Source organism: Hyaena hyaena, unplaced genomic scaffold (genome assembly GCF_003009895.1).
Source record: "Hyaena hyaena isolate Hyena2069 unplaced genomic scaffold, ASM300989v1 scaffold_3, whole genome shotgun sequence".
NCBI classification, from domain to species: domain Eukaryota; kingdom Metazoa; phylum Chordata; class Mammalia; order Carnivora; family Hyaenidae; genus Hyaena; species Hyaena hyaena.
Genome location: NW_024080635.1, coordinates 2398173 through 2415069, shown reverse-complemented (window position 1 = coordinate 2415069; position 16897 = coordinate 2398173). Strand labels below are relative to the sequence as shown.

At 62.4% G+C, this 16897-nt stretch overlaps 1 protein-coding gene across 9 annotated transcripts in view; it reads right to left on the bottom strand.

Moving 5' to 3' along the window:
* Positions 1–487: 487 nt before the first annotated feature.
* The window catches only part of ADGRB2 (adhesion G protein-coupled receptor B2), a 35972-nt gene continuing 19562 nt past the window's right edge, over positions 488–16897 (bottom strand). For 3 of the 9 annotated variants that reach the window (XM_039232784.1, XM_039232832.1, XM_039232794.1), the window contains 27 exons: positions 16180–16344; positions 15395–15559; positions 15142–15309; positions 14965–15066; positions 14700–14806; positions 13722–13916; positions 13512–13580; positions 13325–13433; positions 12673–13003; positions 12233–12338; positions 12033–12076; positions 11642–11768; positions 11091–11194; positions 10887–10989; positions 9995–10145; positions 9735–9804; positions 9350–9416; positions 9124–9209; positions 8734–8832; positions 6462–6633; positions 6059–6154; positions 5637–5676; positions 4364–4995; positions 1947–1982; positions 1541–1639; positions 1384–1440; positions 488–962 (listed from right to left, as the gene is read on the bottom strand). In XM_039232784.1, the coding sequence (XP_039088715.1) occupies positions 777–962; positions 1384–1440; positions 1541–1639; positions 1947–1982; positions 4364–4995; positions 5637–5676; positions 6059–6154; positions 6462–6633; positions 8734–8832; positions 9124–9209; positions 9350–9416; positions 9735–9804; positions 9995–10145; positions 10887–10989; positions 11091–11194; positions 11642–11768; positions 12033–12076; positions 12233–12338; positions 12673–13003; positions 13325–13433; positions 13512–13580; positions 13722–13916; positions 14700–14806; positions 14965–15066; positions 15142–15309; positions 15395–15559; positions 16180–16344 (3686 nt within the window). In that variant the 3' untranslated portion in view covers positions 488–776. The remainder of the gene's footprint in view (positions 963–1383; positions 1441–1540; positions 1640–1946; positions 1983–4363; positions 4996–5636; positions 5677–6058; positions 6155–6461; positions 6634–8733; positions 8833–9123; positions 9210–9349; positions 9417–9734; positions 9805–9994; positions 10146–10886; positions 10990–11090; positions 11195–11641; positions 11769–12032; positions 12077–12232; positions 12339–12672; positions 13004–13324; positions 13434–13511; positions 13581–13721; positions 13917–14699; positions 14807–14964; positions 15067–15141; positions 15310–15394; positions 15560–16179; positions 16345–16897) is intronic. The other 6 variants (XM_039232812.1, XM_039232842.1, XM_039232823.1 and 3 more) reach the window with 4 other exon arrangements.

The following is a 16897-nucleotide window of genomic DNA, read 5'->3' as shown; positions in this document are numbered from 1 at the left end:
TAGCTAAGACTTAAGAAGCGGCTTCTGTGCCAGGCACTCACTGAGCCCTGTGCATAGATTAATGCGTCTCATCCTCTTAGCCCCCCTATGAGGTAGGAATCGTTACCATCCCTATTTCACAGAAACTGAGGTCACTAAGCTCTGCCTTAGCTCCAGCCTACGCAGCCCGGCCTCTGAGTGGCAGCGAATAGCAGTCATGACCATCACAGTCACGGGGGAAGGCCAGCTGCAAGGGGTCCCCTTCCACATTCCCAGTCTGCTTACCCCACCCAGGCCCCAGCGGGAGACGGGATGTGTCCGCGGTCACCCAGGGAGTCCGGGGGCAAAGGTGGAGTCAGCGCCCAGGTGTCCCCTCCCAGTCAGGGCTGGCCTGACCCCATTATGCAATTTGCTGAGACCAAGTGCAGTGAAGCAAGGAGACGGGGGAACAAAGTTGGGCTCCCATGGGTGGACCTTCCTGGGGGACGCAAACAGCTCAGCAGCAAAATCCACAGAGTGAAGTTTATTCCCCACAAAGTTCCCCTCCCCCCTCCCCAGCCCAGGACAGGGACAGACAGCCTGGGGTGAAGATGGGGGGCGGCCTCTGAGAACAGGGAAGGGCCCCGGCCCCCAGGCCATGCCGTATCTGGCTTCCCCAGCCCGGCCGAGTCCATTGCGCCTCCCTGCCCAGCCCTCGGGAAAGGGGAGGGGGCGCCAGCTCCTGGGTGGTTCCAAAGTGGAGTGTGAAAATAGAGAGATATATATATTTATACGCAGTGGGCAGTCCGGTGTGGCACTCACACCTCTGTCTGGAAGTCGCCATCAGGTGGTTCTGTGGGCTCCCAGGCTGCTGCTCGGTGCAGGGCCAGCCGTTCTCGGGGCTTGGGGGGCAGTGAGCCCAAGGTCATAGACTTGAAGGTGCTCCAGCTCTGATGCCTCCGCTGTTGGGACAAGCCGGGGTGCTCCCCAGGGCTGGGCTTCTCCTGTGGGGGCAGTGGGAAGGAACCTGTGGAGATGGGCCAGGACCCTCTCACCTGTCCTCCAGGACAAACGGAGGAGGCCCAGAGAGGGCTGGTGAAGCCCAGAGTCACCCAGCAACCAGGTACCCAAGGAGATGTGAAACCCAGATCTGCCTGGCTCCGTAGTCGGGTTCCTGAGCCCTGTGCTCTGAGAGACCTCGGGGACCATGTCTTCTGTGTGCCCGCCCTCCTCAAGATCCCGCGGGAGCCCCAGCAATGCTCCCCACCCCCAGTCCCCACCCCCAGAGCAGCCTCACAAGTGTCATTTATGCCATGGTGGACCCTCAGTGAGCTAGACTGAGGTTGCCCAGGAAGGGGAGGAGGGCTGGGAGGGAAGGAGCCCCTCGAAGCCCACCTGACCCCGACCCAGCTCAGGGGCACTTACGCCGGTCACGCTCCGTTCGGCTGTCCCACCCGAGGACACACTCCACCGCTTCTCCCTCTGCAACGGGGGCCACGGGTCAGGGTCCGACCCCCGGGGGGCCCTGTGTCAGGTTGGGCCCCGAGCTTCGGGCAGGGAAAACTGCGGGAGGAGCCCTCACCTTGGCTGCAGACTGGCTGCGGTAGCGGTCGAAAGTGTGGAATTTCTGGTTGAGCTCGTGGTAGAGTTCCGAGTGCCGTTTCCGGGTGTGCATCACCTTCTGGGAGCCACAGGGTGTGAGAGGAGGTACTCTGCACAGGGGTGGCGCTGAGAGCCACCCACCCCCGACCCCTGGCTCCCCTCATCCCTGCCTACTGCTGGCCCTCTGGGACAAGGCCCGGGCGATGCACGGGCTTGGGCTTGGATCCGGGGTATGGTGAGAAGGCCCCGTGGAAACCGGAGGCTCAGTGTTCTCAGGTCAGACTCCTTAATGGGGCTTTGGCTAATTTTAGGAGGGGGTTCTCCGGGGACAGACACCACCCACAGATGCCCCCCAACACACACATGCACGCGTGCACACCACTTACCTCAAAGTCCAGGTCCGAGTATCGTAACTTCTTTCGCTGGGAGGGAGCACCAAGAAAACAGTGAAGGAGAAGAAAGCTTTTTACCACTTGCAGGGGCTTTAGAGACAAGAGACCTGGTACTGCATCTGCCCCTGTAACCTCCCTACCAGCCCGGCCCGGGAGCTAGGAATACTTAAGGGCAGCCCTTGGGGTTTGGGGACAGGACGGAGGCCTAGGGGATGAGGAGCTGAGGCATGACGCTGCCACAGGGCCGCAGCTCGGGCCCCAGCCACCCCCCCCGCCCCCCACCCACTGCTCCCATGCGTGCCTGAACGTGCAGCCAGACGCTCGCAGGGAGGACACACACACAGACCCCCCGCAGACGTGCGACCACATGCGGGCCAAATGTCACTGAGACGCGGATTCCCACGTGGGGTCACAGAGCAGACACTCCTTCCTCTGTGCCCCAGACTCTACCCCTCTGCCCCATCTTGCCCCACTCTCTCTGCCAGCCATGGGCTCCCCTCTCCTTGTAACCCTCCACTTGTCCTGCAAACACAAGGTCTCAGGTTTTCAGTCCTTCTATTGACTCTGCCTTGCCCCTTTCCCTGGCCTCTGCACCCCTCCGGGCCCCCTGCATGCCCTCACTTGCCCAGGAGCACATTCAAGGCCCGGTGACCCACGCAGCATCCATTGCCATCCAAGGAGGCGGCCTTAGAGTCTTGGCACCAGGAGCACTCATGAGACCAAAGTCAACTGTCCCAGGTTACACTGGGGAAACTGAGGTCCAGAGAGGGGAAGGGACTTGCCCCAAGGCCCTCAGGGATGATGCAAAGACCACCATCTAAGATTTCCCCAGTCCCAGGCCCAGCAGACAAGGTCATCCTCTCTGACACCTCTCTCCTGGTCCTCCCACCTCCCTGCCTGCCGCTTCCCCCGCCCCATCCACCCTGGCTCCCCGCCCCCCCCCCCGGCTTCCCCCCACGCTAGGGCCGTCTGCACTCTGCCCTGGACCTTCTCCTGCCCTTCATCGTGCACATGGGTGTCCTCCCTGTTCTGGCCACCTCCTTCTCTCTGCAGGCGGTGGGACATCTCTTCCTGTCCCCTGATGCCCACAAGCACCACACACACAGCTGTGCCCCACTAAAAAAATTCAGAATTCTCCGCCCCAAACCCGCTCCTCCGCCTCCACTCCACTGCGGTTGCCTGCGCCAGAATTCTGGACCTCATCCTTGACCCCTCAAGATCCTGCCCCATTTACTGCTACCTCCCACACAAGGAGCCTGAAGCTGGGCCCTCCTCAGTGGCCCAACCCTGGCCAGGTGTCCACAGAGCAAAACCCGCCACGAAGCGGAGCGCACTCCTCCCCAGTGCCGGTGTCGCCTTGTCTTTGTTATGCCTTCCGGTTTTTACCATCTGCAGCGGGAGCAGGCACCAAATGTTCAAGAAACATTTTGGGAGAAAAACTAAACTTGCAAACCTCTAGCTGCTAACTTAATTTCCTCTGTGCGGAGGATGGGGAGAGGTTTCTGAGGCCAAACATGAGCAGCCAACAGCGTCTGAGCCGTGGCTCCTGCCCCTGTCCTCATCCACCTTTCCTCCATCCCTCCCCAAGTTCCAGAATGTTCTAGAGTTCTACAGTGGGCCATGATTGCCTGCTTGTTCCCAGCAATGCCCTGACATGGCCAGAGGGAAGGTGGAGCATCCACAGAAAACAGGTAGGGAGAGAAAGGGGTTCGTGTTTTCTCAGGAAGAGAGGGTCAATGACCACAGGCCTCTGGGCAGTGACTGAGGCAGATTTCAGGGGTGTTAACAGCAGCAAATTCCCAATTATCCAGCACTTGCTACCTGCTCCACACAGAGACCGGCGTTTATACCACTCAGTTAGTCCTCAGACTAACTCTACTGAGTTAGGCTCCCCACTTGAAAAATGAAGAAACTGAGGCTCGGAAAGAGATTCGCTCAAGATCTCACTGCTGATCGGTAGTGCCCAGATCCAAACTCCAACCTGCCAGACTTGGAGACCCAGGCTCCCAGGGCCTGGTGTGGCCTCCTGGACAACCCAAGGCTGGGCCAGAGCCACAGGCCCCTCAAAGGAAGACCCATCCTAACCAGTCACCCCGAAGAGACCCTGAAACTGGCGGGAATAGACAGAGAAGCGTGCTCTCAGCGCACCAAGTCTAAGCCCATTTGAGGAGTTTGGAGAAACCAGACTCCCTTGCGTCCGTCTGTCCGTCCATCCGTAAGCACAGACTGAGGAAGAGATGCACTGTGTACACGCCCCCAGCCGCTTTATACAAAGGTGCCGCCCTGGGGGTGGGGGTCGGGAGTGCGCTGCTGGCTGTCCCTTCCCTGCTGCTGCCTGCGACTCAGACACAGTCTCGAGCACACGGGGACAGGCCCTCCACCCCCCCACCGCATGCCCTACAGCCCCTCACCTCCAGGGAGCCCAGCTTCATGGCGGAGCCCGGCACAGTGCGAGGCATGGTCCGGCTGCGCTCCCCCGGCTCAGACACCTGGCGGGCGCTGGGCGTCGGTGGTGGCGGCTGGAAGGTCATCCCATAGGGGTTCTGTAAAGACCCATAGGCAGGGCCCAGCCCCAGGCCTGAGTGGTCCACAGACAGGAAGCTGGGGTAACCTTCGGCAGCGGCAGCTGCGGCGTGGGCCACTGTCTTGGCAGCCCGCCTAGGGGTGCCCTCGGGCCGGGCCCTCGGGGGATCTTCACCACCTCCGCCCCCACCGCCAGGCTGCAGGCTCAGAGTCCGCCGGGGCAGCACCATGTAGTCCCCCTCCGAGCCCGGCTCAGGCCGCAGCCACGTGAGGTCCAGCTGCCGCAGGCCGCCTTCCCCGCACATGTACACGGGGTTGGCCTCCTGTGGGGGCGGGGGCTCCCCCAGGCCTGGCGAGGCTGCCATGGGCACCAGGATATTCCCAGGCAGCGGTGAGAAGCCGAGGCCGCCCTCGGGACCCACGAGGCAGGACTTGGGCTCCTCGTCCTCATCCAGGGACAGGCGGGACAGCGTGCCCGTGATGGTAGACGGGTTGCAAGTGTTGACCTCCTTGAAAAGAACTGCGAGCAGGAGTGGGAGAGAGGTAAGTCCTGGGCAGGAAGGGGAGGTCCTGATGCCCTTGTCCAGGCCGGGGAGGTATACTAAGCCCCTGGGCTTGGACAGAGGGGGGAAACTGAGTCTTGGAGAGATGGCTACGTGGTAGGTACTATCTTGCATGCCAGGCAGGTTAGGAAGAGGGTTCAGGCTGGCCCGGAGGCCCACGGCAAGGCAGGGCAAGGCAGGAGCTCTCCTCGGTCAGCCCCTGGTGCAGGTCCTGACCTCTGACCCCCACAGCTACACGGTTGTCAAAATGGCCTTGCTCCTCCCCGTTCCCTGGCAGCCCCTCCCCAGGGGCCAGAACTGGAGATTCTGGGAAGATGCATGGAAATGATATGATCATGGAACAGCCACTAGATGCCAGGCACCCTGCTAGACATTTGATGTCCCCTCATTTATTTTAGGCTCAGGGAACTGAGCTGTTTGACCAAAGTTGCACGGTAAGTGGTGTTCACAGCCTTGACTCCAACTTCGGGCTGTCTGACTCTAAAGCTAAAGTGCACCACCAGACAGCTAGCAGGGCCTCCCGCGATGGGAGGCCCTCCAGCCCTCCCTTCTTGCTCACCCCCGGGGACCGTTCTCAGCTTGGCACCGGCAGACTCACCTGTCTGACAAGCCAGATCCACATCCTTTTCAAAGTCTGACTATAGACAGAGAGGGACAGAGCAGATGGGCAGAGAGAGGATCCATGTGTCAGGGTGCGGGGAGGGGGCTCCGGCCCCTCCCTAGCCACCCAGAGGAGCTGCCTCTTGGCACACTGCCCAACAGAGCCCAGAGGGGCCCAAGACATGGTCTTCTGCAGCCTCGCCAGATAGGTGGGAAAACCGAAAGGGGAAGAAAAGACGTGCCCAGTGCCGCCAAGCAGTCAGTGGTGGGCCCGAATCGAACCCTATCTCAGTCCCCTCCCTATGTCTCATCCCCTCCATGGCTGGGGAAGGAGAACCTGGGGAAGGGGCCTGGGGATGGGGGTGGGGCGGGGAGCACACTCAGAACGCGCCCACACCCTGCCTAGGCCACCTCACTCACCAGGATCTGCAGCTGTCCGTTCTTACATGAGTCCGGGGAGTCTTCACTCTCATCGGCCCGGCACACGCCCATCTGGCACTTCACCACATCCTGGACCTGGGGGCAGCGCGTGCCTGCTGGGCCTGAGGCCACCACAGGGCCCCTGGCCACAGCTGGCTGTGCCTCCCACCCCAGGCACCCAGGTGGGTGTGGAAGGAAAGAGGCGCATCCAGCGTACGGGAAGGTCCGAGGGGAGAAGGAGCCCTAGGAGGCCAGAGGTCCAAGGACAAGACTGCCCCCGGCTACCAGCTTCTAACACCGAAGGCTGCCAGCTGGGGGCCTGGTCGGGTGGGGGGGGGGCCTTGAAGCCTCCTTTCTGCACAGGTGAGGTGGGTGGGAGGGGGCAGGAGAAGCCCAGCCCCACCTCTCGGCGCAGGAAGCAGTGCACAGCAGTGATGACAAAGCCCTGTGCGGAGTTGAAGACGGCGAAGAGGGCCTGGAAGAGGACTGAGCGGCGGTCTGTCATGGCCAGGACGGCAGACATCCAGGTGAGCGCCAGCAGGGGCAGCACCACGCAGGAGCTCCAGAGCGAGGCCCTGAGGACGGCAGCAGACAGTCCATCAGGATGACACTCCAGGGAGGGTGGGGGGATGGTTGGGGGGGCGGGGCTGGGTCCAAGCCTCCATTCAGCCTGGGGTCCTTAAGCTGCCCACGACTGGCAGGGCCCCAAATTCTACCACCTCAGCGATGTCCCCAAGCAGACAGAGGCTGAGGAGTCGGAGGCAGAGAGACAGAGAACAGAGACAGAGAGCAGAGAACAGTGGGGCCAGAGCAGGGACCAGGAGAGGTGGGAGGGGCTGACACAGCGGAGCTGAGCCACAGACAGGCAGCCTCAGGGGACAGACAGAGGCAGACAGGCAGCCTCAGGGGACAGACAGAGGAGGGGAAGGTGGAAAGAGCCAGTGGGAGAGAAAAGGAAGAGGGAGGCAGATCCAGATGCTGTGAGTTTTAGCTCCAATCTGCATGGAATCACGGGCCTGGGCCTCATCCCCCCCGGAGATTGCAGGAGAGGAGGGAGGAGGCTGGGTGAGGAGAGAAACGGCCAGGAAGAGAGAGAGCACGAAACAAGCAGACACACAGAAAGATTCAACAGTCCGAGCGCATGGAGGACATCAGAGCACAGATCCCTGGGGATGGGGTCCGGCCCAGTGAAGCAGAGGCTCTTCCCTCTCAGGTCCCCAAGGAGGCGGTGCCAGGCTCCCAGGGGCTGCTCAGAGCCCTGGGCAGAAAGATTAGAGTGGGGGCTGGCCATACAAGCTGGGGTTACCACCAAACCCACACCCCCTTGTCCAGGGTGGGGGAGACAGGGAAAAAGCAGATGGGTCCTGGCATCCAGGCACAGGAGCCAGCCCGCCCTCCCTGGCTACTGCCCACATGGGCACAGCAGGGCAGGCTTGCCACGCCCAGCCTACCCTCTGCCTCTCCAACCCGGGTTGGAGAGTGAGGAGGGGTGGGAACAGCTCTGCACCAGGCAGAAAGATGGGCAGGGGGCCAAGACCTGTCCTAGGAAGAGAAGTTCAGGGCTATTCAGCCCGGCAGGGGGCGGGCCCAGTGGTCTCCACAGCCCCTGGAGGCAGAGCCAAGACTCTGAAAGGGCCTAATCACAGTCATAAGAGCTACCATTGATTAACCACCAATCCTCTGCCAGGCCCTACACTGAACAATTTACATACATTAGTTCACACTGTGATCAAAACAACTCCAATAAACAGACATGGGGATTATTATCCCAATTTACAGATGAGGAAACTGGAGAGTGCCCAACTGGGAGAGAGAGGCAGGGCCGGGATGCAAACCCAGCTTGGCTGCCTCCGAAGCCCAAGGTTTTAACTGCTAGTTCTGAGAGGCTGGGTCAGAGAGGCGGACGGCAGCCTGAGCCAGAGGGAGCGTCCTAAGGCGCACAGCTTCCCAGACACTCTGTCAGCCGCCTCCAGAGGCAGTGAGCTCCTTGACCCTAGAGGTGTGTAAGATAAAGCCGGCCCCCCTACTGGTCAGGGAGGCTCAGAGGGATTTCTGGCCCCAGGTGGGAGGCTGGGCCCAAGGCTCCTAGGCATTCATTCATCCATTCTACTCTTGCACAGCTGGGATTTTAAGATTCTCAACTTCCAGGGAGGATCTCCTCAAAATAATTCTCTAAGATTCTCCGTCCCCCAATTGACTGTGAGATTCAATGCCTCTGAAATTCTAAGTCTCAGATTCTATGACAAATGACAAGACGATGATTCACTCATTCCAGCACGCTTAGCTTCTGATTGTCTTGTTCTAAGATTCTATCGTTCTAAGGTTCTGTGGGCTCATAAATTCCAAGGGCCTCACATTCTAAGAGCCTCTGCAGGTTGGGGACGTAAGGAGGGCTCCGCAGCTGTGCCTGGATAAAACATAAGCTGGGAATGGGGGCAGGGGTGGGAGCAAGGGGTGGGCACAGGAACCCAGCGTTTTCCAAGAGGCACAGACATTCACTCCCCGTTGCCCTTTGCCACGTCAATGCCAAGCCCTTGAGAGTGTGTGGAAGTCGGCAGGGCAGGGCTTTCCAGGGTGCTGGGCTGATTCCCTCCTCCCCCCAACCATGGGCACTGCCCCCCATTCTTTTGCCCCCACCCGCCCCCACCCCGCCCTCCCCGGGGGGCACAACTAACATGGCGTTCCTGGCCGAGGCTGAGCTGAGCAGGGGGCTGGGGACCGCTCCACACGCTGAGCAGGGGAGGAGCAGGCTGGCCCAGGGGCACCGCTCCGACCTCGGGGGCGGCACAGACACGGGAGAAGGGGGGAGACACATGGGAAGCGGGAGGAGACGGGGCAGCATGAGCCCCAAGTGGGGTGGGAGGGGGAGGGCAGACGAGAGAGAAAGAGGAGGGTTAGGGTGGGTGAGGGGCTGCAGCAGGCACTCCGGGTGCCCACCTTGCCTGCACCCTTGATGCACCAAGGTCAGGGAGCCCCGGTTGGCATCGTCAAGCCCTGAGTCTCCAAGAGGCCCGGCCCCCCCTCCCTGTGCCATTTCCTACAAGGCCAAGTCACAGCCCCCTTACCCGGCCCTCTGCTTCTTGGACTTGTCCGAGATGCCATCACGTGCCATGAGCTTGTTGAAGACGATGATCCCAATGAGCATATTCACCTGGGGGCCCGGTGGACAGGGGGAGATGAGATCAACAGGTGCCCTCTTGGCAGGGAAACCCCCAGTTGGGAGCTAGGGCACAGGGAGGCGGTAGAGCCCCTCTGGCCACATCCCTCCCAGGATGCTAAAGGGGCACATACCAGGACAATGACGGCCGCGGGGCCCACAAAGGCATAGAGCAGGCCGCCCTCCAGGGAGAGCCAGCAGCTGGGGTGGAGGGAAAAGAGGGGGCATCAGACACCCACGAGGCCTGCCCCTGGAACACCCCGTTGTGCTTCGGTTTCCCCTCTAACAAAGACGTAGGCCCGGCCCACCGTGGGGATCAAACAGGGCTGATCCCTGAGCCATTTAGCTTTAGAGATTACCCCCAATCCCAGCACATGCTTTCACAGTCAGGGAAACAGAGGCTGGGAGACGGGGAAGAGTCTGTCCAAAGTGCTACAGGCATGGGCCTGAGATGGCCAGTCTGATGCCCCGACAGGCCCACTAACCGCCGCTGCCCACCACCAAGGGAGGCCCACGTACTAGCTGGATGTACCGTATCCTTTGGTGCGGGTAAAGCCGACAGACACAGCCACCACCAGGGCCGGCAGACCTGGAAGAGCGGCAGGGATGGGGGTGGGGGGACCAGTGAGATGGCTGTCAGTCCTCAGTGTCCCCTCTCCTCCCAGACCCAGTGTGGCTGGTCCCTGGCCCAGACAGGGGGGCCAGGGCCAAAGCTGACCCTGTCCTGCTTCCCCTGCCCCCAAGGCCCAGTGACAGAGTCCGATGAGAACCCTGCTCACCCCAGCCCAGGCAGAGGAAGCGCTTGCGAACGAGGCGGGTGCGCATGCGTCCGATGACAGCCAGGTAGGACTGCCAGGCCTCCGTGAGCACCCAGCAAAAGGAGGAGAGGAAGAAGAAGTGCAAGAAGGCGGCAGTCATGGTGCACACACCCTGCAGGGAGAGGAGAGGAGAGGGAGGGGGCGGCCCTGAGCCGTCAGCAGGGCGGGAGGCACCAGGCTTCCCACACCCGCTGCTGGGCGCTGCCGTGGCCGCCCACCCGAGCTCCGCCCCCCACAGGGCCCTGTCGGACACCCCCGCCTTTCCGCACCCACACACGGCACGACACAGGCCCAGTGACACGCACAAAGTACTCGACATCCGGGAAGCAGGCAGGCAGGCCACCCCCGAGCAGACAGGGCTGCTGGCCGGGGAGGGGGTGGACAGACGGGAGCACCTGCTACGTCATGGTCAGGCGGACCCCACGCCTGGCACTTACGGTGCTGGCACCGCAGAGAAGGCCAAGGGGGCATAAGGGGCAGCTGGCACAGGTCATCCACAGGCAAGCAGCACAAGAGGCCTTGCTTGGGCTCTCGCAGACCCCGGGAGGCCCTGGCTGCACAGATGCCACCCGCCGACGCACGTGCGCACAAGCCCAGCTCATGTACGTGTTCACAGATGCGCACGTTCACCACTCAAGCACACACACACCCCTCTCCAATGCTGTCATGTCCCCTCACGCATGCTCTCCCCACCCCCCGTCTCACACACACACACACACACACACACACACACACGCCTCTGAGGTATACACACACCCGTCACTTGGGCACGGATGTGCAAACACTCATGCTGTCGCCTGCAAGTGCTCACGCTCCCCACACTCTCACTCTGGCGCCCGCCACCTGCACCTGCCTTGCTCAGCACCCGCGACTGGCCCACGAGGATCAGGACGTTGGATGCCAGGATGGACAGGCAGAAGTTCAACAAGATGATGGAGCGCTCGGATTTTATGAACCTGAGAGGGCGCGGTGGGCAGGGACGGCAGAGCTAGCGGGCCCCGCCCACCCTGGGGTGGCCAGCCACCGTCCGCCTCGGCCTGCCCCGTGTCCCACCTACCTCCAGAAGGCGGCATAGATGGCGAGCAGGGTGAGCAGCGCCATGCAGGACACGGCACAGCCGATCACCAGGGGGACCGAGGGGGAGCCTGCCAGCTCCAGGGTCTAGGGAAGAGGAGCAGGCAGTGCACCGGTGCACCGGGAGAGGCAGCTGCAGGGGTGCCCTCCCTGCCCACGCACCCCCCACGCCACGTCCAGCCCAGACTGGGAGCTGCACCTTCCTCACACTCAGGCGTAGGCAGGAACTCACTGTTGTATCCACGTGTGCCCAGGGCAGACCCAGTCACACACGCTGGTGTGTATTTATGCTCAGTCGCCCACGCTTCTCTACACAACCACACATGCAACTGCCGCCGCCACACACCCCGAGGCACGTCATCCCAGTGAGCACCACCCCGGCGACTCCCATGTGCCATGCCACGAGCGCACCTGCTCAGATGCACACGCGGGATCACCCAGGTCTCTGCCAACGCCGTCGCAGGTGGGCACTGGCAACCTGGGAGTGTCCCCTCCTCCCTGCCCCCCAAGCCCAGGCACATCCCTCCTGCTCACCAGGTCCTTGGGCGGCTGGGCCAGCACGGCAAAGGTGGACAGGCGCTGGCACTGGCAGCGGGTGTGGGCTGCCTGGGTCTCCAGAGTCTGGCAGCTCTCGGTGTCCCAGTCCCCTGCACTGGCATCTCTTGGGTGAGGGAATAGGTGGAGTGACACCCAGCCCAACTCCGTGGCCCCACTCCCAGCGCCGGCCACTGCCCACGGACGAGTGAAATCAGAGCAAGACCACACCCAAGAGGCAGGCGGCTGGGTGCCCCGGGATGCGCCCTTGACTCCTCAGCCTGAGGACGGCACCGAGGGAGCTTTTGGCCTCTTCCAGGCTAAGACAGCCCTCCTGACAGGGAAGAGCCATGGCTGTACCCCCACCACGCGGCGCCCCTGCCCCACTCACGCTCTGGAGTAGTCCCAGCTGGCACAGTGGGGGTCCGTGGTGCCCTGGGGAACAGAAGTTACGGGTGGGGGGTGGGGTGGGGAGCCATGTCAGGTCCCACACGGGCCCTGATCTTGGGGGCAGACCCCCTCCCCATCAGACAAGCCTCTGGCTGTCCATGACGGGGTATCCCCAGGGCTCCTGTCTGGGCCCCCACTCACGTTGATGATGTAGGAGAGCTCCACTGTGATAAGGGGCTCAGCTGGTGGCTGGGTGGGGGGCCGCACAGTCACTGTCATCACCCTGGATGTGACGGCCAGAGGGGGCCTGGGGACAGGTACTGAGGTCAGCTCCTACCACAGCTGCCCAGACCCAGCCTGGGACCTCAAAGGTGCTCTGGATCAGGGGTAGGGGGCTACTAGAGAGCCAAAGCCAGGATAAAGCCAGGAGTTCCCTGGGGCCCAGGACATCAGGTGAGGTCCACAGTTCAGCCTCTGGGACCCACACAGACATCTTTGGGAAGCGCCTGTGTCCAGAGCCAGGCAAGGGTGCCCGAGGCTGCAGAGGGAGCTCTCTGTGGCCGGCACAGCCTCAGTCCTCCCGGTCTCACCCAGGCAGCGCCCTCCCCCGCCCCCCCCCGGCCCCCATCCTGAGCACTTACCTGGGGGGAGGCAGGATGAGGCCGAGCGTGCGGTAGAGCACAGCACCGATCACAAAGTAGGAGGAGGACTCCTCAGGGTCGGCCGGCAGGAGGCGCTGGTGGGAGTGGCCCGGGCCAGGGGGCACGGTTCCGGGGCCCCTCCCCTTGCCAGGGCTCCCTGGGGCGCCCGATGCCGCCGGCTTCCCCGGAGAGGAGAGGCTGAGCACCTCCTTGGGTAGGAAGAGGCGGTCCTCTGAATGCCGCACCCAGTCCTTCATGCCCCTGCGGCCGCGCATGGGGAACGTGATGTCACTGGACACGGCGGAGACTGGCTCCCGCTGAATGCTGATCACTGTGACCCGTGCCCAAGACGGAGGGACAGAGGCAGAGGGGAGAGTCACGGGGGAAGAAACCAGTACGGGAGAGACAGACACCGGGACACAGACACCCAGGTTGGTACACAAACACGTGGGGCACACGTACACACGGAAGCCACACAGGGGTGGAGGAGGGGAAGAGACAGGGAGAGAGATACAAAGAAGGGGTTAAACGAGGGAAACACAGGGCCCAGAGAGAGAGAGAAATAGGAGGCACCCTCAGAAACCACCCCTCCCCCACAGCAGCCGGGGTCCGCCACATCCAGCCCCCACCTCCCTAGCTTGCCCCCTGGTACCCAGGTTGTCTGTGACAATCAGAGAGCTCTGGAAGGCCTTGAGGGCATCGCCCACCAGGTGAATGAAGTCCTCCACAACCCGAAGCAGGTGCACAGAGCCAGGGGACACCTGGAGACAGAGAGGGTATAAGGGTCCCAGGCAGGGGTGGGGCGTGGGGGGAGAAGCCTGGAAGCCCAGCCCCCTGACCTGCTGAGCGTCATCCCACTTGTCCTTGTTCTCCGCATCCACCATGAAGCTCACCACTTGGAAGAAGCGCTGGGGCAGGAGAGCAGTGGGTGTCAGGAGGCTTCAGCCCCAGGGACAGGAGCCTCCCCCCTCGAGGCCACAGGTGCTACCCCCAGCAGACTCTGCCACAGGGGCCCGACTCCCTGCTTTAGTCTAGGGCCAGGCCAGTACCTGCACATCATCGGCCGAGGGCACATAGGTGGCCCTCTTGAAGGTGTCAGTGACATTCCTTAGAATGTCCACGGAGAAGAGCAGGTCCCCACTGTAGTAAGTGCGCCGGGCCAGCAGCTCCTGCAGGCTACGCACCACCTGTGACATGCCCTCACCCGCCAGCATGCGCTGCCCCTTGGCCAGGTGCTCCCGAAGCTGCAGGGGACAGGCGGGCTGCTGTCACCGGAGTGGCAGGAGCGGGGACCGGCCGCTGGCCCATCCCACTCCAGTCCACCCACTGCTTGCATCCAGAGGCAGAGGGAGGGTGAAAAGGTCAGAGAAAGATGCTCAAAAGGGCTTGTCGGAGACAGAGTCCAAGAAAAAGACCTAAAGATACTTGAAAAAGACTGAAATAGAAACAGCGAGAGGAAGAAGGTGCTCAGATGTCCATATAAAAGATGACAAGCATGGCACAGGGACAAGGCACCTCCCCATCCCAGAGGGGTCATGCCCACTCTGGAGCGTAAGGCACTCTCACGCTCCCTCCCAAATACAAGCTCCGAGTGCAAACACACAAGTGGCAATTACAGTCTGACGAACACAGGCCACATTTGCTGCTGACATTCTTACCCCATGACAGGCCCTGGGCGGGGCACTGGGGACACAGAACTAGATTCGACTTGGTCCCTGCCTTTAAGGAGCGCATGGTCTAACGGGACACAGACGTTGCCATGAGCATTCATGACCCTAATGACTGGAAAGCTCCGGGGACCACAGGAGCACAGAAACAGGCACCAGGAATAAGCAGAGACACTTGAGAGTCAGGTCTTGAGGGAGGAGTAGGAGCTTGCCGGACAGAGAGAGGCACAGCCAGGTGGAAGTGGGCACAGCAGATGTATGCCAAACACATGGGCAAAAGCAAGAAACCAGCCCTCCCCAAACCCCTCCCAGAGTCTGGGACAGAGGCTGGGACGCCCCAGCCCAGCAGGGCGCACTCACTGACAGGTACAGGTAGCGGTACTCATGGGAGATGCAGCGGGCAAAGCTGGGCAGCCCCCAGTACGCCACGCCCTGGGCACTGAGGAGACAGCGGCGGCTGGCAGACCCTGTAGGCAGACAGGACATGGGGCTGGGCGTGGGGCCCGGGTCTCATTCACTTCACTCCACACATCAGGACAGAGGCTCAAACAGGCTGGGGGCCCAGGAAACAGACGGCAAGAATGGCAGGGGTGGGGCCCGAGGGGAGAGCCGCCTCGCTCCTCACCTGAGGCGTTGGGGGGGCACTTGTTGTAGATGATCTCGCCAGCAGCTGCCTTCTTCCACGTCATCAGCATCACGTACTCATCCCTGCACATCTCATGGAAGGCTGCGGGGGACAGCGGAGGGGCTCAGCCAGGCCCACAGGCTTGTCACTTAACCCCCAGGCTCCTGCGGCCAATACCTGGACACCTCTTCTCACTGCAAGGCTTCACCTCCTCTCCAGTGCCCTCGCAGGGGTAGCCCTGCGCACCCGTGGCCTGGCACATGCGGAAGCGGCGCTGCCAGCCTGTGTCACACGTCTTGGAGCACAGGCTCCATGCATTCCACGGCCCCCACTTGCCATCTGTGGCTGCGGGAGAAGGGGAGTCATGAGCAGCCCCGGGTGGCCCCCAGGGCCAGGGCTGCCCCTTGCCACCCGTGCGCCGAGCACTCACCCGGGCACTCAAGGTTGCTGCACTCGCGGGTGTCCGTGAGGGCACCTGTACACGTGGCCCAGGCTGGACCCGCCACACTGCATTTCCGGCTGCGCTGCTGGGTCCCATTGGCACAGGATGTGGAGCATGGGCCCCAGGGACCCCATTCTAGCCACTGGCCTTCCACTGCATGGGAGACATAAGCGGGGGGCGCCGTTGAGCACGGGGTGTGAGGTCTTGTAGGGGCAAAGCACTGCAGGGAGATGGCAGAGCCTACTAGGCAATCAGTCTTGAACCAGGCCAGACCCACTGGGGAGGGGTGGATGAAGGGGGGCTGCAGTGAGCAGGTGGTGCCTGGGCCTGGGCCTGCCTGCCTGTCACCAGCTCTAGGAACACAGGGTACCTCTCCATATTCAGCCCCGAGCTGGCACGTGCTCTCTTTCAGTTAGGGAAATGGGCCCCGGGGGGCACCTTTGGATCTTTGCCCATGCTTACGCCCAGATCTGTGTCCCCTCACAGCCCAGCTGGCCACGAGCACCAAAGGGCAATGAACAGCAAGGGTATCCCAGGGCTTAGGGGAAGGGGCGGTCTTCTTCTGATGGACTTGCAGTGTGCCAACTCTGAGTCTGGGCAGGGCCATATCACCTCCCACCCTGGCAGGTATACTTCGCCAGTCCCCACCCCATGCTTGGTTACAGTTCATGGGCCCCCAGGGGCAGGGCACTGGACCTGACTACCTCCCCTGGGTCTCCCAACCCCCACCCGGCTGGGCAGCGCCCGCCTGGAAGCCCACGGGCGCTACTGACCCGGGCAGGCGGCCATACTGCAGAGCTTAGTCTGCAGCTCGGGACCCTCGCAGGCTTTGCCGCCGTGCTGGGGGGGCACGCAGGTCCGCATCCGGCTCCGGGACCCCCGCCCGCAGCTGCGGGAGCACAGGCTCCAGGACCCCCACTCCTCCCACACGCCGTGCACTGCAAGGAAGCACGTGGCCGATGGCTGGGCGGCACCTTGGCCCCGCCCACTGCCCATCCGCCCACCAATCAGGAGCTCCGGCAGCTCTGCTACCGCTCCTCATTGGCTCTGCACTGGGCCCCAGGACTCCGCCCTTTGGGGGGGGGGAGATGTGGAAGACACAGGCATCTCATCCCAACTCACACAGGATGCCTCCTGTGGACACCAGGAAAGGGAGACTAGGACCCACCCAGGAGGGGAGCCAGGGCTCCTCCTCTCCTGGGAGTACAGGAAAGCCCAGGAAGGGGCTCAAGATTCGCCCCAGCCCTCCCCCCCGCCCCCCGCCAGCCCTCCCCATCCCCAGACCCAAAGCAAGAATCCAACAAGGCAGACCTGGGGCAGAAGAAGTGCCCCTCCAGACCCCAAGCCCATGGACACACAAAGAGACAGGAACCTCTACATGGACACGGACACAGAGAGCTCACACTCTGGAACACAGCTTTGCCCCAGCCCTCTGTACGCTCTTGCCACAGCCCCAAGACCCCTTCCACGTAGCCCTGCTCTAAATCCACC